General features: G+C 35.5%; 1 protein-coding gene across 1 annotated transcript in view; it reads right to left on the bottom strand.

Moving 5' to 3' along the window:
* Positions 1 to 21,082, bottom strand: part of DMD (dystrophin) — a 2,325,391-nt gene that overhangs the window by 552,811 nt on the left and 1,751,498 nt on the right. The window contains 1 exon segment of the mRNA XM_043994767.1: positions 11,178 to 11,367. Within this exon segment, the coding sequence (XP_043850702.1) occupies positions 11,178 to 11,367 (190 nt within the window).

The raw sequence follows: 21,082 nt of genomic DNA, 5'->3' as shown, positions 1-21,082 counted from the left end.
CTTTCATAACCAGATGTAATAGGCTTCCTTTACCTCTACAGGGATTGTCTGATTTATGTATAGACCTTTGTTCAATAACCTTTCTTTAAAGATTTATGCTGTTAAACATGAACAAAATCATGAACTTTTTGACATTTTATTTTAATGTAATTTAGAAAACCATGTCAGTTGCTAATGGACTGCATGCAGAATAAACATCACATATTGATAATCTAAGTTATTTTGAATGCTATTAATCTTTGACTAATACCTGAAATGACTTCTTTTTTTATAAGCACAAAAGTCAAAAGAGACTAACAGAAAGTGACAGTTTATGCATCATAAATATAATACTTTAAATTTTAAAAATATAAGTTTTCCTACATCATTATTCCTAAAATTTGATTCTCCCATTTCACATTTTCATATTATACCAGTGAAATAGGAAACCTCTCTATATCCTTATTTCCATCTCACATTGCCACTCTCTTCCTTTAAGATTTGACATCTCTGCATCTGGTTGTCTAACAACTTCCCTGTTCCATCTTCATGTCTTCAAGGGAAGAAAGCTTTTGGTAAATACCTTATTTAAACATACATCTATAGTATTCTCTGATCTATGAGTACGTGTTAAACTTGAGATGGCAGTAGTACATGCTGTTAAATGTATTCAATAGATGGCCAAAAACAGGCACCTAGAAGTCAAAGTTGGAAATAAAGAGTTTGGTGTTAAACATTAATTATAACCTTGAAGCCTTTAGGAGATGGGATTATTAGTAGAGAGGGAATACCGAGAAGGAAGAGGCTAACAAAAGAGTCTTTACGAATGTCTACATTAATGGGACAAATAGCAGAAGAAAGTCTTTAATGGATTCAATTTAATAAACATTACCTAAGCACGTGTAAGGTAGCTTGTGAGTCATTGAGGTTATGAAGGAGAAATGAATCACATTCCCTACCCTCAAGAATTGGAAAAGAAAAAAAAGCAATGAAGTAGTCAGAAAACCAGGAGAAACTGAAGCCCAAAGAGAAAGCAGTTTCTAGAATAAAGGGGTGGTCCATAATGCCAAAGAAAGAGCCAAGATGATTAGGATTGGGAAAAGGACATGGGTTTGGAAAATATATTGTTACATGGTGACCTGGAAAAGAACAGCACCAGCACAGTCATAGGGATGGAAGTCAGACTTCAGTGGTTTTAGGAGCAGATTTTTAACAAATTTAAGAAGAGAGTGAAGACTATTCTTTCAAAACATTTAACTGGAAAAGGGAGAACAGAGGTGAGATACTAACACAGAGGGTTGCACAGTCAAGGAAAGGGTAGAAGAGATCTGAGCACGTTTGTGGGCAAAGGGAGAAAATTCAATAGTGAGGAAGAGATTAAAGGTGCAAGAAGGAAAACGTGTGATTGACAGAGTGAGTTCTGGACTCAGATGGATAAAAATAGAAGTTCAGGTGTGCAGAGGTTAGCCTTGGCAAGGAAAAGGCCCACTTTATCCTCTAAGATGGGACAGACAGGAGAGGATTGTGAAGACACCGCAAAGTTTTAAGGTAAGGACGAACAGAGCTCATTCATTCTTTCTGCTTTATTTTTAGATTATTTTCTGTCTTTTGTCATCATCAAAAAAGGAGAAAAGCTGCTTATCATCATCTGCACTTTCTGTTTTTTATGCCAAAAAACCCAAATAATGATCATCTTTCATCATTGGCCCCACATCCCAAGTCCTTAATCATTTTTACTGCTTTCTTTTGGACTCTCTCCAGGTAATCCAAAAATTTAAAATTGCGGGGTCCTCAAAATGGTACATAATCTATTAAAATTCTGAATATAGTAAGAAGATAACCTTGTATTACCTGAGTTCCTGCATCCTGAATTCCTATATATGCATTCCTGTATCCTGATTGCCTTTTAAAAGCAGCACTACATTAGCATAAAGGGAAGAAAAAAAATCCTTCCAATCTTGTCTGAGTACAAAATAAGTTGTTCTGCTTGGAAAACTTTTTAAGGCTTAGGTAAATCTCACAAATATTTCTTTCTTCCTCTATGAAGACTTTATTATCTGGATCAAATGCTTACTTAGAAAGTACTTGCTAGCTAGTTCTTTTGGTGGGTTTGTATCTAAGCCCCAGAATTGTGGTTAGGAATCAGAACGCCTGGATTCAAATCCTGGTCTTGTTGCTGATAACACTATAAGACTTATAAGACCTTGGACAATTTCCTTAGCTTCACTTCCTCAGTTTTCTAATTAGTGAAATGAAGGAAATAAATTAGCTGACTTCAAAGGTTCCTTTTAGCTCTAAATCTATGCTCCCATCATCACAAAGCAAGAAAGATTCACTTTATTTCTAATTCTGTCCTATAGGAAACAGCGTTAATTCTTAGGACCTCAATTATTAAATTATAAAATGAAGTTGTATTAAATGCTCTCAAAGAATCTTTCCAATTCCTTATCAGTCTACAAATCAATGGAATTCTAGTCTATATCTATTTAGAGTTGATATATAGGCATTTGGGTAACTATAATGAGAACGACTCTGTTGAAATGGCCAAAAGAAAAATTAACAACCTATATGTCCAACATTTGTAGAATGGCTGAATAATTCATGGCATGTTAATGTAATAAAATGTTATGGTGCTGTTAAAAATGGCAAGTATAAAGGGTACAAGGACATATGGAAAGATCTATAAGAGGTAATGCAGAGTAAAATCAGTCGAACTACAACTGTATAAACACGAAGTACAATGATAAAGGAAGAGAAGAAAAAGGACCAGGAGGAGGAGGAGGAAAAGGAGGAAAAAGCAGAAGGGGAGATGAGATGAAAGGAAAACAGAGGAGAGGGAGAAGAAAGAAAAGGGAAATAACAAACACAAAAAGGGTCACAGAACAAAAATATTTGCTAACTTTGGGCTCTATTTTGTCAAAGGATAGTGGACTTGGGTAAGGTTTCTTCCTCTTCTTTTGCATATTCATTTGCTTTTGTTTATGGTTATTTATTTCATGATATGTTATTTTTAATGAAAACTCCCAGCAAATGAATGGGTTTAAAATATTTATGTAGTCGGGGGCAATTCAATCATCAGTGACAGCAGATAAAAGGAAAATAATGGTACTGACACTTTTGTCCAACAAAAGTTTTTTAAGTGCTATGCAGACACTCAACAGTGATGACGTGGTGAACATAATTTAAGTCATGGCAACACTTTTCTTTGAAAATATTTTAAAGATATATGATAATTCATTCATAGTGCAATCAATAGAACACATTTCTAAATTTCTGTCAATACCTATATAATTATTAATGTGATATATTGCTTAATTTTCATAAGAAACAATTTCTCAAAGATACTTGTAACAAATAAAGAAAGCTGATATGCCTCATTCTCTTAATTTTACATTGATACATATGAATAATTTTGCAGTCCCACTGATGTGCTAGTCAAAATTTCCCATATCTGTCTCTTTGGATAACTTTTATCAATTAGTAATATGTTAATTAAACGATGCATAATGGACAGAGAGCTGAGTTTGGAACCTAGGAGGGACTGGATTTAAATCTTGCCTCTGACACTTACTAGCTGCATCACATTGTATATTACATTCTCTAAACCTCAGGTATCTCTTTAAGGACTTACCTATTAATTTAGAGCTGGGTTGAGGTGTGCATTAAAGAAGGGAGTAACCATACTGAAAAAAACCCCACCTTATTCTTGAAGTATAATATTAATCAAAATGTTTAGTTAAATGATTCTTGCTCTTTTAGCCTTTTGCACCCCCTTTCTTTGTATAGAAACAACAGCTAAAGACTTCTTAGAGTTCTACTTAATCTAGGTTTCTCAAATACTTCTAAAAACAAAATTTAAAAAATCTTATCTACTCTTTGCTTCTACTTAGAATTCATTCAGACAAGAAATAAGAGTTATTTTAGACTCAGGAGAGATCTAGTGCAATTAAAGAATAGATTTCAATATTTCTGATTCTTACATTTCTAAGAAGGTAAGGCAGACAGCTATGGTAAGGAATCTATAATATTATTAATTTAAAATAACCTAGCCAGGCTATTTAAAATAAATGAAATATTTTAGCCACTATCAGTTTTAGGGTTTGGGAAATATCAATCCAAAACAAAAGATAGCACCTTTTATAGATAAAAACACTAGTAATGGTATTTATGTATAACATGTTATATTTGTATGACTTGAGCTAAGGAAAAATGAACATAAACGTAACTGAAATTGAGCATCCCTTTTACTTTATATATTAAATAACCCAGAAAATAGGTCTGTGACCTGATTCCCACCCAAGGTGGGTAGGGGAAGAATAGCTCTATGCTACAAACTGACTGTGGAATGTTACTATCAGTTGACAAAGAGAATGTCAAGGAAAAGATACTGTCCACCAAATGTACAAAATCTTTCTGACCTAGATATGGAAGCTCAAAGTTAAGTTTCCAGTGAAGGATTATATGGGTACCGTTACAGGCCAGGAGAACTAAACCCACAGTCATCTTTTTTGGGGGTATAGAAATCCTATAGAGACTCCTAGAGTACATATTTAACCCAGAGAGCACAAACATACTAACAGCTAATATGCCCCTGCTGCCAGCCTAGGTGAAGGCAAACAGATCAGTAATAATCATGATGCTCAAATCTTGCTAACTATTAACATAGTTATAGGAGTAAAGAGATCAGTCAATGACAAGGGAACTAGACCCATTAGACTAGCAATTAAGCTAAGTTATGTGCTACAAGTGAACCCGAAGAGATGGTTACAGAGACTCCATTATTATTGCATTGAATCTTGTATGTAATTGCATATGGTTATTGCTGCTTATGATAAATACTTCATATTTGTGTATGCTTGTTTCTTATTTCGTTATTATGTTCATCTGACTATGTTTTGTGTTATGTTCAGGATATGGCAATCTCTGTTAATTGTTTAAGTTATTATTATTCATGATATTTTTTGCATAATTCACATTTAGTGAGAAAGGGTCAAGCCAATGGATATACACTATGAGTACCCTTCCTCTTCAAGGAATAGTGACCAGGGAAGCCGGTAGCTTTTTAATGTGACACAGAGAGAAATGAGGGGGTTTGGGGGGAGGAAACAGAGATACAGAGATAGAGACAGAGACAGAATCAGAAACAGAGAGAGAGAGACATCCATCTATGATTTCACTGATCTAAGGAACCCCATCTAGCAATGCATTTCAGTCACAAATTATAGACTTAGAGATTTTTTGAGACTAATAATTTAACATTATAATGACCCAAGTGGCAATGAGTACAAATAGGTTTCAGCCTATTTCCAAAGATAATGCGCATGTATGAAATGACACAAATGATATCATCCAAGAAATGTCTGACTGGGAAAGGACATAGTTCAGTCATGGAATGAGTCAATGACAATAGGTCGATAGTATGAACATGGCACTGGTATATACAAAATGACAAAACCTAGAGGAAGACCTGCTTCTTACTGTATATATCAAAGGATTTATGGGAGATCATGGACAAGGATTGCACAGAAGAAGAGTTCATAGATAGGTTGCAATAATTCCGTACTGATGAGTGGAACACACACATTGATAAGATCACAGAACCAAAGCATAATAATTTTTAATTAATAAAAATTTTATATTGAAAATATTTCAAAATATTTTATACAGAATAAATGTAATTAGTTAAGAAAATACTATGGATTACCCATAGGCCTTAGTGTATCATTTATAGGTCATAGCCTTTACATATGAAGGTGCCAAGGCTGCCTAAGGATTTAGCTTTGGGCCTAGTCTTACTTTTTTAACTTGCTTACAATGGGATGAGTAGGAAGACAGCATAGAAGGGAAAAGGAGGGAGGTTTTAAAATAATTAAATTCTGGAAACCAACCAACCAACCAAGTCAGTTTACAGCATATGTATATGTGTTTGCACAAGTGTGTAAATCTCACTTATCTAATACAAATTTACTTCCACAAATCTTGCATTTTATGATAGTAAGCCAAGGTATACACACTTTTATTTATTCAGAGCTCTAATCAAGACCATAAAAGCTGTGTAAAAAATTATGAATCTGAAAATTGACAATTCAAACAGATGCAAAATCCCTGAATTTATTAGTCATACTTTGCTACTGAGGCTATTTGCCAGGGTTCCTACATAGAACTGTACCTCAGAGGCAGATAGCAAATATACAATACTAAGTGAGAAAAAAATGTTCTAGTTAAACCAACATTTAATATGCAAACCAGAACCATTACCAGAAATACAATTCTTAAATTTGTTAATGGTCCTTTCTCATTCTACCTTGAATTTTTATATTAGCCTTTCCCAGTTCTCCCATCTGCTACTGCCATTCTCTTGATGGTTAACTTTTAACTCCTTATTTTGTAGGTACTAAGTTATTGATGTCATCTTCTCATCAGAATGCTGACTCTATGGGGAGCAGGGACTTCTTTTGTGGTTTTTTTCTTTTTATTCTGAGAACTTAGCATAAATATAGATAAAATGAGATTATGTTTATAAAGTCCTTAACATAATTCCTGGAACTATTAAATGCCAAAACAGGCATTTAATAAAAGCTTGTTCCCTTCTTTTTCTTCCTTTAATACATGATAAATGCCTGGTACAAGAAAATCACTTAATAAACATTTAATAAATGTTCCCCGATTGATTGAATTTGTCTTTGACATAAAATACATATCATTGCATTGTGAAGAATAGTATTTTGGTTACATTTTTAAAACTAAAATATTACAATTGTCAGATTATAAAAGGATCTCATTTAAGAAATACATTATAGATGTATAAACTATATCTGATTGTTTAGGAGAGGGAGGGAAACAGGAAGGGATAGAATTTGAAATTCAAAACTTTAAATAAAGAGGGAACACATTTCAGATGGGGAAAAATAAATACGTGATAGTTAAACAAAAAAATTTTTATGAGAATATTTTTATGAATTTTTTTTATTTTAAATGGCAAAGCAAACATTATTTCCTCTAATCCATGAAGAAACTTCTAGTAGCTTCTATTGTGACATGTTAATTTTACTTAGAAGAAGACATTTAAAAATACAATGTATTGGTAGCACTCCTAAAGTATGAGATTTTTTTGGAGGATTAAGTTGATAAACAGTGATAGGAAGAGAGTCTAGCACAGAGCCTAGATTCAGTATAGAGAGAGCCCATCTGGCAAAAAGTCAGAAGTTATAAAAAGTAAAAAAAAAAAAGTTATTGCTTTTGGGTGGAAAGGTATGTAAAAAATCCATTAGGAACAAGGCAATAAAATAGTTGATGCTGTGACTAGGCATAATGCATAAAGTCATAACCAGGAATTCTTGTACCTCTAGTAAGTTCAGTGTATATTTGTGGTGGGGATGACTATGACACTGACATATTAAAGTATAGCTGCTTCTTAGTGTGCAACCAGACATCCAGGGGTGCAAAAGTGGAGAGTAGAAAAGACTGGAAGCCTAATAATGAACTGACTGGGGGAGGTTATATGAGAAGAGTGAACTGGAAGTCCATACACCATGGCAACAAGGATTCATATGGGCTGGAAGGAGGGGAGGTAGCTGCTAGGTAATGTTGGCAGAGGGATTGTGTGGAAGTGGTACCAGGGAATAAGGAGTGTGCTGGCTCCTTGTTCTGACCCTGTGGGTAAGGGGTGTGTGAAAAAGAGAAGCTAGACTTAAAGAGAAATTCAAGTTTTACTGAGTACCAGAAAATGACAGCAATGTGACATGAGGTCTAAGAAAATAGATTTCAATCTGGAAAAGACCTTAGAAGTCCAATCCCCTCATTTTACTGATGAAGAAACCGAGGCCAAGAGAGGTAAAGTTAATTGCCTCAGTTCACACAAATAAGGGACAGAGACAGGATTTGAACTCAGTCCTGTATGAATCATTTTCCTTTCCATTTCACCTCAATAGAGGAAGCATCAAGAGGATGTTGAGCAACTGGAAGTCCAGTAGGGAATAAATGAATGCAAGGGCTCCCTTATGGCTGACATGGGAGTTGTGTATTTCACAGCTTCCCAGGTTAGATGGTTGAGGTGAAGAATTTTATTCCTCTCTGTTAGGATGGTGGCTTAGGGAAAAAATATGACAAACAAAGGCATGAGAGATCTGGGAGCAAGTGGTCCAGTTGTATAGTTAGTTCCAGGGTAGGAAGAAGCTCTCCTTACCACGCCACCCCCCCCCCCCCCCGCCACATACCAGGGTGATGACTTGTACCTCCTAGGATGTTGGCATCTGGGGAAAAGACTAAACCAACTCTACTAATGTATCTTTAATAAGTAAGAATCACTGCTCTTACCATATAAGCTAAACTGTTGAATATGCATACATCCTTCTTATATGGTTATTGCAGGAAGCATTACAATTGATCTGAGAAAGCAAAGAAGCAGCAGTCTCTGCCAATAACTCAGATTACCTTCTCTCCCACTCTGAAAGTGCCTATAGACATTACATATAAGCCTGTAGACCCAAAACCTTTGGGATGATGTTCCAAAATTGTTTTAGAGCTGATTCTGTGATCAGACAGTAAAGTAAGAAAATCAAATGAGACTTCTGTGGAAAAGCAGTACAGATCTATGTATCCAGTGTTCTTAAATGGCTTGTTCAGTGTATCTGTTTTGTAATTCTTCAGTAATATATGTCTCCCTGGGGAAGTCTTCTGCACCAAGCTTCCTGGGGTTCTTAACAAAGAAACACTGAAGGGGTTTGGGGTATGATGACTCAGGTTAATGACAGGTACATCCTTAACAAAACCTTCCCTATTACTTGCTGAGTAAGTCTGTTAGGAGTTACATGACCTGTCAGAGGTTATAAGAGCTTCACATATTATAGATGACATCCCTTTCAAATATTGTATTTCTTGTATTATATTCTACGGTAAGATATATCCTCTTCAGATGTGGTGATAAGCACGTTGAAGGCACAACATTGGTGAAGTTATTTTTCATCACTGAACATAGGTGTTCAATAATTGGGAAAACAGTACTACAGATGCACTCCATTTCCAGTCTGTGCCTTTGCAAAGGCTGCCCCATGTCTGCAATGCCCACTGTCCTTACCTCTTTCTCTTACATCCCTCTTTTCCGACAAGATTCAACTCAAATGCCTCCTTCTACATGAAGTATTTCCTCATTCTCCATAATGACTAGTATACATACCTTTATCTGTATGGGTATATACCTATACTTAAGTACATGCTGTATTCCTTGATAGAATGTAAGGTCCTTGAGGACAGAGCCTGTTTCACTTCAGCAATTGTATCCCTACTGACTAGCATAGTGTCTGGTACATGATTGGTACTTATTAAATGCTTGTTACTCGTTTGATGAAGACTGGATAAGTTGTTTCTATGACTATATTCTTTATTACAGGCTACTTTCTTGTCATTGGGCTACTTCTCTTTGAAATTAACTATTTTTGTTTGTTTGTTTTTTGTTTTTTGTGGGGCAATGGAGGTTAAGTGACTTGCCCAGGGTCACACAGCTATTAAGTGTCAAGTGTCTGAGGCCAGATTTGAACTCAGGCACTCCTGAATCCAGAGCCAGTGCTTTATCCACTGTGCCACCTAGTCGGCCCTGAAATTAACTATTAGGAAAAACAATTATTTTATGAACAAGCATTTATTAAGCACCTACGATGTTGTTGGATACTGTGTTAGGCACTATGGTGATATATTATATATATAAAAAAGTAACAATCCCTACTCTCAAGGAATTTATATTCTAACAGGGAACTCCCCAGTTCAGCCAATTAATCAACAAACATTTCTTAATGTAGTCAAGAGAATAAATAAATTACAGCAGTATATTTTCCAATTGTTCATCTAAGAATTGTCAAAAATTAACACTTAGAATGGTTTAAATTTCTATCACATGTTAAGGAATCAGATTTCTCCTGTCTAAAGAGAGCTACTTAAGAAACAAAACTATATGCTTCATTAGAAGATAGTGCTTTTTTTGTTAGTTTGTTTACTACTGTTTTCAGTGCAGTTCAATTAAATATATGGGGAAGTTGAACATCATGGTGAGCCCCAAAAGACATTTTCCTATATAAGGGGCCATTTCTCTGATGCTCACTTAGCAATATACCAGGTAGTTCAAATATAATTCTGTAAAAAAAACCAAAACATTCCTGCACATTGATCCAATATAGAATGAAATGTTTTATGCTATAATCTGCTTTCAAATATGTTTTAAACAAATCTGGATTATCACTTTAACCTAGAATAATAATAAAAAATTCCAAAGACAAAGAATGTACCCCCTGTACCCCTGGCCAAATCCACGTGGTTATAAAACTCCAGATTTTTATAATTTTAGGTATAACTGGTTCAATGCCCTTAATGTGAGGTGAAGAGACCATAAATATGATATGTTATAATGAACTTCCCATCATTTGTTGAATCACAAGAGACAACTACATCAAAGCTAACTATACCAAATGGCTCATGCCAATGCCCTGTGACAATATAAAACACAAAAGTCATGTTTTGTGAACATAATAAATGAGTGCCTCATTAAAATAGCATTCCTTTGGTGGAATATGATTTCAGTCAAAATTCTATTCTGAATGCAAATACCAAACTTTATAGACACCATTTTTGTTTCTAGGGAAAACAATTGTCAGAAAATTGTATGATCATTAACTATGACAAATTTAGCCATCTCGTTCGTATTTGAACAAATCGTGTTAGGAAGAAAGCCACAAACAGCCAGATTAATATTAAAAAATGTATCTGAAAGTAATGAAGGGAAACTGTTTCATTTAGCAACACAAAATAAAATAGACAATTTATACAGAAGCTCTCCACAAAAATTTAAATAAACTCTCAGAAATCAATGCCTTCTGATTTGAATAATCCCAAATGCTAGTTCTATATCAGAAAAGTTTCCCTCTAGAAAAAAGCCATTGCTTGTTTGTACCTCACATACAAACCTCTTTCTTTTCCTAAATTTAGCCTTCTCTGGAAGGCCAGGATATTGAGAGAAAGCCGCTAGAAGTCCTTCAGTGAATGACATTTACATTTTGGTGGTAAAAATTCCCAAAGCAACTATTAAAGACACCAGAGCATACAGCATCTGTTTCATTGTACCCTACGAATGTCCAATTGTACCACAACGGCGAAAAAGTAATTGCTCTCTCACATTACTTAGTGTTCTAATTTGGAAGCCCTTGACTTACCTGCCACTGTTTCATGAGCTCTCGAACTCCCTTGGTATCCTCCAGTATTCTCTCCTTGTGGGTAGCATCCTGCAGGACATTGGCTGTAGTCTCTGCCTCAGTGAGCCAGGCAAGGAACTTTTCCAGATCCAAGGGGAACTGTTGTAGCAGCCTATGGGCTGCTTCCAGAGCAGCTTCTCTCTCATTAACCCTATACAAGAGCAATTAGATGAATAGCATCAGAAGGGTTTAGTGAATTAACTTCATTAAAGAATGAGGGGGAAAAAAGATGAGAAAGAGATGCAAAGCTATTTCCCTTAACAAATATATCTAGATGTACATCTAGTCTACATAGGGGTATAAGCCGGAGGTATAGGTGAATAGATTTGAATAAGAAAATCAATTAATAAGCATTTACTAAATGCCTGCAATGTTCCAAGCAATGGAGATTAAAAAATGAAGAATGAAATAATCTTAACTTTTAAGAAATTCATATTCTAACCTGAAATGATGCATTTTCTTGAGAACAAAGATAATGGCTTACTGAAATTTTTGGATAGTACATATCCTAAAAAGAACTTTTAAATTTTCAGAGATTTCAATTCAATTCCATGGGTCTAAACTGTGACCACGATCAAGTCATTTATTTATCATCTTTGGGATTCAGTTTCTTCATCTGAACACATTTGCACTAGATGACAAATGGCAATTCATAGAACATTTTACAATATTCAAAGCCCTAAACATACAGTACATTTGAGCTTCACAGTCATCCTCTGAGGTAAGTACCACAGATATTATTATGCCCATAATACAGATGAAGAAGTTGAGGCATAGAGACGGAGTAAAATTCAGACAATAAATAGCAGAACCAAGATTTGAACCCAATTCTCTCTTGACCCCGAGTGTGGTGCTCTATCTACTCTGCCATATTTCTCTCTCATGAATGATCTCTGAGGTCCATTACAGCTCTAATATATTTTTTTTTGTGAGGCAATGAGGGTTAAGTGACTTGCCCAGGGTCACATAGCTAGTAAGTGTCAAGTGTCTCAGGTCGCATTTGAACTCAGGACCTCCTGAATCCAGGGCCAGTGTTTTATCCACTGTGCCACCTAGCTACCCCCACAGCTCTAATTTTATGACTACCCACATTTATTGTTTCTCCTAATACTTGATTCCTACTTACAATCGTCAAAAAGATTATTGGGTTTTACTTTGTCCCCTTCCTCATCTCCCACAAATCAGTTGTCACATTTAATCGGATTTACTTCCACAATGTCTCTCCTCTTTGTTCCTTCCTTTCTAGAGGGTGAAGTAGATAGAACATTGGACTTGCAGCCAGGAAGAAGAGAGTACAAATCCAGCCTCAGGTAATTCCTAACTGTGTGACAAGTCACTTAACCTCCATCTGCCTCCGTTTTCTCACATGTAAAATTTGGGTACTAATAACATTTACCTCCCAGGGTTGCTCTGAGGATAAAATGAGATAATACTTTTAAAGTTCTTTGCAAATAGCTAGGTATTATTATTAACATTATCGTTGGTATTGCTATTATTTTCATTATTATTCCTAAACCAACATCCAAATACAATTCCTCAGCATCATTCACTTTTATCGCTGCAATAGCTTTATTTAAAAAAAGTTATTCTCCCCCAACTCTCCTTCCCAGTCTATCCTTCATATAGTTGCCAGAATAATCTTTACAGAGATATTAGATTTTTTAACTTTACCGCTGAAAACCGTTTAATGTCTCCCTATTGACTATTGACTAAATTAAAATTCCTTAGTCTAACATTTGAGTGCTGTCAATATTGATGCCATGCAATGTTTACAAGCTTTCTGCACATAACTCACCTACATGTGTGTACTCTATGCTCTAGTCAAACTGCATTATTGCCTATCCCTAGTCGAAGTCCTTGTTCTTCCATCTCTGTGCCTCAGATTATGATACTCCAGTGCCTGGAGACAGTCACTCAATTAAGAAGTATTTATTTACCCCCAATGTGTGTCAGGCCATTTGCTAGGGTCTGGGAAATAAAAACAAGAGTCCCTATTTCCAAGGAATTGATATTCCATGGACAGTGGGAAGCAGGATACACACATACCTCTGCATGTATACATGTGTGTTTCTCTCATATATATGTTTATGTATGTGTATATGTGTATATCTGTGTGTATATATGAAAGAAAGAGAGAGAAAGAGAAAGGTGTGTTTGTGTGTTTATATATACATACCCTCCAATCACATATGCACCTATTAAAATCCTATTTATCCTTTAGGCTTCAGTTTAAATGCTAGACCCATGAAGCTTTTCTTCATTGCTGCTTGTATCTAACGGGGCATTTGGTTTATACCAGCGCATTAATTATGTATCATTTTGTATTATAGATATTTGAGCATTTTAAAATAAATTTTGAGCTTATAATTCCCCAAGGATATAATATAATGTTCTGCAATAAGTGTTTAATAAATGTCTAAGATACATTCAGTAAGCATTTATTGAGCATCAACTATGCACAAGGAACTATGATTATCAGTTCTTATCAGTGATTTTTGAAGGTATATTCATTATCAGGTAACACCAAAGTTCACTGTCATGGAACAAGTAAATCTTTGAATGAAAAGTAGCATTTCTCCCACCATGTTCCTCTTCATCTGTGATACAGTGGAATTTCCTATCCCGGCAACTAGATGCCAAGAAATGATCAGGAAAAGAATGCCAAAGATAGACATATGAAGACCCGGATGAACTAAGAATAGTCTAGGGAGAAAATGAAGCTAGGGAGCTCAGAGTGAAAACTAAAGATGAGAGAGCAAAGGGAAGAAGCAGGGGAAAGAGGATGGAAAGTATTTTTTAAAAAGAGGGCAATAGGAAGGATTTGACATATATAACACTGATTTGCTTAAGCTGCACATCTCAACACCACACATCCATGCAACTGAGGGCATTTTAAATGGAAAATAATTTTGATTCTTCATCAAAAGGATAAAAAAATGATTTAAAAATGAAACAATTTAAAAAATAGGCACATTGTCTCAGGATATTTTTATACAGTTATATATGTATATATTTGTGCTTGGTAAAGCATTTAAATAATAACAGCTTGGGAGAAAAGAATGCCTTAGGCAGAAACAGTTCTATTTGAAAACATTCAGGTATTTTTTTTGGAACGTGGAAATTAGCACTCTATTTACATGGATTATTTGCCTCCTACTAATACACAGATACTTTCTGTGATTATAAATGAGCTAAAATTAATTTTTAAAATTGAACTCCTGAATATGACATGCATTGCTCATTAAGACAAGATTTTCAATAATTATGCAAAACTGCAATTTATTTCAGCAGCAACTTTATCATGGGTTGTGCATATTAGGCAATAAACAACTCCTGTAGAGCCCCAGGCAGCAGGGCACAAGACTGAGTCATTTATTCATCACTGGTGAAGTTTTGCTGAGCTGGCACTCTTTGGCACTGTAGTTATTGCTATCATACTAGATAAAAACCTCTGTGCATTAACTGATGACAGATAGAACAGGATTATGAAGATGCAGCTCTTGAAAAAATAAGTACTGCACCTAAACTATTTATCAGCTCCCAAATAAACTTAACTGAACTCGATCTAATTGAACAATAGCACATCAGGGTTTTGATTGGCCAAAGAAGTTAAAACTCAGAATTCCAGAGCTAATTGTCACTGATGGAAAAACTTGATGTATTGGGCTCTGCAGTTTTCGGTTCATCTCTTCATAGAGAAAGATCCATGAAAATACCCTTTCCTTAATGGCCTTTCAATGACAATGCGTGTCTTCCTGAAATATTCTGACATGAAACAGATTTGTGAGACTGTGTAGTCCAAAGACACAGCCAGTCCTTTATCCATTCCTATCACTATATCTGAGCTTGATCTAAATATTTTTGCTCAATTTGTCATATTACAGATGACAAACCAAAAAATTGCCTCCTGACTGCTCTCCAATATATCACAAAGTCACTCCAAATGAAATGAAAGCTAGGAAGATGATTCCATGAAATGCAGGACAGAATAACAGACCAAGGAAAGGTTAGGAGATTAGGAAATTTATACTTTTATCTCCAGCATCATCACAAGGATGAGTCGACCTTGAGGCATCTTAGTTTTTCAATCTTCAAACTCAAAACCCCGTTTACCCTCTGCATCCAAAGGGATTAACTAGTAGATAACTTTCCAACACTTATTTGTTAAATAGGATGTACATAAATCATAGAAAAAGGTTCCTTTGAGACAGTGAGATTTTCAGTCAAGTCCTAGCAGTGAGTTAATTACCTTGTAAATTAGGCCCTTAGGGAAAAACAGTAACTTTCTCAGGTCAGTAGGGCACCATTTTCTTAAATGGTACCCTTGTGGTATGAAATACATTGAGGATATAAGGCTTAATATTTTCCGAGCAATCTAGATCATCACCACCCCTCAATCTCAGGAGTAATAGCAAGTCACTCCAAATGAGTGCCTTTTACAGTTTCCATTGTCATTTATAAGAATTTTCTTTTTTTCTCTTTGTGGGAATTTTAAGACCATTCCTCAGAGCTATGGCTAAGGCAGAGCAAATGAAGAGGGCACTGACTCATGTGCTCTTATGGCATGTAACTGAACTTAGTATTCACTTAGCAGAAAATAATTCGTGAAAATAAGAAAATACCAGATGCAATGTTTCCTCCCTATTTGCCCTAGGTGAGCTCTTTATCAATCTAGTCCTGTTCTTTCTCCCCTAATGGTAGCCTATCCAGCAATGGCCTTGAAAGTACCCCAGGTCTTCAATGGGACCTTTTATCTTGAAGTCCCAATGTTTGGGGGTTTTCTTGGTTTTTTTTTTTATGAAGGTCTCTTCCCCCATCTTGACAAAACTGAATGTATCTTTAAAATTTTATTTGGGGGATCTTTTTGAGCAGTTTACCCAGGGCACATTTTTGGTTCCTGCTTCAGACAGCAGAATCGTTAGTTACATCTCTGGTATCAATGCATGTATATATAATCCCTAAATTTAATTATGCCAGGCAAAGATTATGAATAAGTAAAGGGCTTTTTCATTTCCATATTTGTGCATGCAAAATAACTCTTAATGCTTTCTTAATTTCCTATTTCCCTTAACCATATGGTTTGAAATGGTTTTCCTGACAAATATAAATGTTAAAATAAAGAAAGGAACCACGAAGAAAGTATTTTTTTTAAATCATTTGAGAAGAAAGGAAGGAAGGAAGGGAAAAAAGATAGGAAACTTTTTTTAAGAGATTACTATGTGCCAGGAATTGTACTAAGTATTTTACACGTATTATCTCATTTGATCCTGGGAGGTAGGTATTCTTATTACCCCCATTTTATAGTTAAAGAAAGTGAGGCTGAAAAAGATTTAAGTAAATTCTCTGAGGTCACAGATAATTAAGTGTCCTAGGTCAGATTTGGCCTCAGGGCTTTTTTTCTTTAGGACCAGACCTCTATCCATTGTAGAAAAAAAAAGTCCATAGGAAACTATGGATAATTTTATTCCTGATGATAAAATTGGCATAGAACCTTCACAAAAGAAATTATGCTAAAATGAAGAAGAAAGTAAAACATACTATATTCAATGAAAATATTAATAAAAATTAAAAATGGAATTAATCCATAGCTAACTTTTTTTTTAATGACCAAAGTTTAGTAATCCTTGGGACTCGGATGTAGTCTCTGTATAAAGTTTGTATAAATGTCTGGTGAGAATTTGTGAGTTCAAAACTTCTTCTGTAATCTCAAATGTTTTTGAACCTACATATTCACCATATTTCTCTAAACAAAATTATTAATGAGACCAATCCTTATTCAAATGATAAGGTAGACTGTCATGATATGCAAAGCAGTGCTTCTTAAGGATAGCTAAGAAATTAACATTGAGAATATTGAGCCCTACTCATGTAGGGAGCAGAGAACCATACAAGACACCCCCCCCCCCCTAAAGGAAAGGTAGGTAATCCTCATACTCATTCCTTCCTTCTTGTATGTCATGAGACTGGAGGAAAGACATCTTTTATTGTTCTTCTAAGGGGATGCACAGCCAGTGCAGATTTTGTCCCCTGTTAATAACAAATTTTCTTTAAAGGCCTTAGCCTGCATACTTAGAAGTGAGAATTACAGTATAGGGGTTGAAGTGTCGGAACTTTATAACTCTGCCTAACTCTTCTACCTGCTCAAGGTCACATCAAGGCCTCTTGTGTGTGAAACTGGTTGTATAAAGTGGCTCCTTTAGAAATTCTCTTATCTTTTCAAGGGATTCCAAGTATTTGTATTAGAAAAAAAAGACTGACTGGATTTGGAACCAGGGGAACTAGGTTCAAATCACAACTGTTACTACCAATGTGATCTTGGAAAACTGTCTTAGTGCCTCAGCTTACTTGTCTATGAAATAAGGAAGTTGTGCTAAATGACCTTTGAGGTCCCTTTCAGTTCAAAATCTGTCATTATATAATCTGGTCATTTTGTCAGTTGGTTTTGTTTAGCTCTTTTTTTGTTTGTTTGGTTTTTGTGTTATAAGGAAGGCTTTAAATTGGGGGTAGGAAGAGGGAGAAGGAGATATATATATATATATATACATATATATATATATATACACACACATATATACATACATATATATGCACACACATCTCTCTCTCTCTTTCGATATATATATATCTGTATCATACACACACACACACACACACACACACACACACACACACACACACACTCACACCTGAAGCAGCTATTACCTCAATGATCATAGCACTGGTCCTGGAGTATGGAAGACCTGAATTCAAATCTGGCCTTGATACTTACTAGCTGACTGACCCAGGGTGACTTAAAAAAAAAATCTCTATTTGCCTCAGTTTCTCCAACTGTAAAATGAGATTAATAATAGCACCTATGCTGAAGGGTTGCTGGAAGTATCAACTAAGACAATGTTTGTAAAAAGCTCTTTGCACAGTACTTGGCAAATTGTAGGTGTTACATAAATGCTTATTCTTTTCCCCTTTTGTTCCCCCCTATATTAGGAAATGAATGTAGTGCAGAACACAAAGGTACTAATAAAACTTTTTTTTTAAAGAGATAGATGATTCCAAGAGACAGGATCCTGATAAGCCATGCCTTCAATTCTATCAGTAAAACACTGAATTTGTTGTTGTGGAGTCATTTTGCAGTTGTGTCTGACCCTGTGTAAACCCCATTTGGGGTTTTTTTTTTTTTGGCAGGTACTTGGGGTGGTTGGCCATTTCCTTCTCCAGCTCATTTTACAGAGGAGGAAACTGAGGCAAACAGGATTAAGTAACTTGCCCAGGGTTCCACAGCTAATAAGTGTCTGAGGCCAGATTTGAATTCAGGAAGATGAGTCTTCCCGATTCTAGGCCCAGCACTCTCTCCACTTCCCCAGCTAACTGTCCTATAACACTGAATAACTCTATAAAGCTGGAGATATGTCCAGATCTGATTCAATCCTCCCATCTATTCCCTTCCTTTGTACTCCAAACCATGCTGGGGGTAGAGGAGGAGAAGAAGGCTGTCTACACACAGCTGGGAGAAAAGGGTACTGAATATTTCTCAAGGTTAGGACTGTGAGAATTGATTAATGTCTGTAAGACATCCCTTGCTCAGATGCCTAGATGAAAAGGCACTATTTCAGCTCAAAGCAAGTATAGGATTATGATGAACACAAAGCAAAGCTATGCTATCACAGAAAATAAATACAAACATGTTGAATACAAGCAAACACTGTGCATTCTTAGGGTAGACTGACAGAAAGTTATTTAGCCCAGGTGTTTCTGTAAGTGTGATAAATTGGGAAATTCACAGTGCTCAGTGGTCCGCTAAATCATACTTCTATATGCTGGTCTAGTGTTATCACAAAGAGCCTCAAGATAAAATACTCTGGATTATTTCTTCTTTATTTCATTTTTGTTTTAATTTTTAACCATCATGTTTTCCTGTTATATATTTAAGGAAAGAATTAACAATGAAGTTCCTAATTTAGTCTATGGGTGAATAGGGTATTAAGAAATTTGAGAAACAGATCTTGATGCAGGCAAGAAATGATGTCTCAGAAGCACTTCAAAGTGGGAAATTCACTATCCAAAATGGAAGATGCAATTGCTGCCTGTAATACCTGTCCTAGGCCCTACTCCTTGCTCTAGTGCTTCCATAAAAGGTCCTGTTCACTTCAGTCTTTGGTCATATGAGGACACAGGGAAGAGGAGGAGAGGCAATGGTTTATTTAGGTCTATCAAGAATAATCCTATAATATGCTCCAGATTCTTTCTAGGAAGACTTGTTGATAGACTCTGGAGTGCCTCTGATAGAAAGGTGCTAAATAAATGTTTGTTAAATTGAATGGTATGAAATTGATTGTCATTGTCATACCTGGACTGTATCTAGGGCCTATGATAATACTGTAGACTAGGCAGCCTAGATTTGTCACTTCACTGAACTAGGTAACTACATTATATGTGTCTGATAACTCACAGTTTTACCATAAAGAGACCTAGTCTAGGCTTGCCAAAATAAAAACACAATGGCAATGAGCACATAGAAGGTTCTCAAACATACTTGTGGGTAGGAGTATATAGAGGCCCAAGCCTGGAGTCAGGAAAACTTGAGTTCAGATCTGACCTCAGATACCTCCTAGCTCTGTGACTCTGGGCAAGTCACTTAACCTCTGTTTCCTTATTTGTAAAATGAGGATAATAATAATAATACCTACCTCACAGGATTCTTGTGCATATCAAATGAGATAATAGCTATAAGGTGCTTAGTAAAAGCACTATACAAACATTAGCTGTTATTATTATTATTATATAAACACATATCTAAGAGGGAAATTTATAAGAGTTTATTAGAAAACCTATTTAAATTATTTTGAGTGACCGCTGATGGAAATACTCTTTTGAAAACATCAACCAGATAGCCAAACAACAGCTTGCAGAATGGCTGTCAAATGGCAGAGAGAGCTAACAACTATACAGTTCTTTCCATGGGCAGCCAGAAGTTTTTTTGTGTGTTTAGGATACAACTCCAGGGGTAAAGTAGACCCTAAGAGGAGTAATGATGTAGAAGGGACTAGGGGCAGCTAGGTGGCACAGTGGATAGAGCACAGGCCCTGGAGTCAGGAGGACCCGAGTTCAAATCTGGCCTCAGACACTTAACACTTACTAGCTGTGTGACCCTGGGCAAGTCACTTAACCCCAATTGCCTCAGCAAAAAAAAAAAAATCTATAAGGGACTAGCTGGATAAAGGAGGTGCCCGAGGCACACAGTAGCCTATAGTTACTAAATATATTCCAGGCTTATTTAATTTATGGCTACACTTATTCTCAATCAACAAGTATCATTATTATTATCAAAAGCTTAAAATACCTCCCATCCAACAATTTTTTGCTTTCCCCTTCAATCATTTTAGGCCCTCTGGTAAGTGTAGAATGATATCTTAAAATTGTTTTGATTTGCATTTCTCTACTCAATAATGATTTCGAGCATTTTTTCATATAACTATAGATTGTTTTGATTTTTTTTATTGGAAAACTGTCCGTTCATACCCTTTGACAATTTATCAATTGGGGAATTGTGTGCATTCTTATAGATTTCACAAAGTTTTTTTATATATATTTGAGATATGAGACCTCTGTCTGAGAAACTGTCTATAAAACTCCCCCCAATTTTCTACTTTTATTATGAAGTTGATTGCATTTGTTTTAGTTGTACAAACACTTTTAAATTTAATGTAATCAAAATTTTCATTTTTTACTTAATTTTGCAATATCTTGTCTATTCATAAATTGTTCATCTGTCCATAAGTCTAGTAAGTAATATGTTGTATGTTCTAATTTTCTTGTACTATCTAGTTCATGTGTCCAATTTGACCTTATTTTGGTAAATGGTGTAAGAT

The sequence above is a fragment of the Dromiciops gliroides genome, chromosome 3 (assembly GCF_019393635.1).
Source record: "Dromiciops gliroides isolate mDroGli1 chromosome 3, mDroGli1.pri, whole genome shotgun sequence".
Taxonomy (NCBI): domain Eukaryota; kingdom Metazoa; phylum Chordata; class Mammalia; order Microbiotheria; family Microbiotheriidae; genus Dromiciops; species Dromiciops gliroides.
This window is presented reverse-complemented; position numbering and strand designations above follow the sequence as displayed.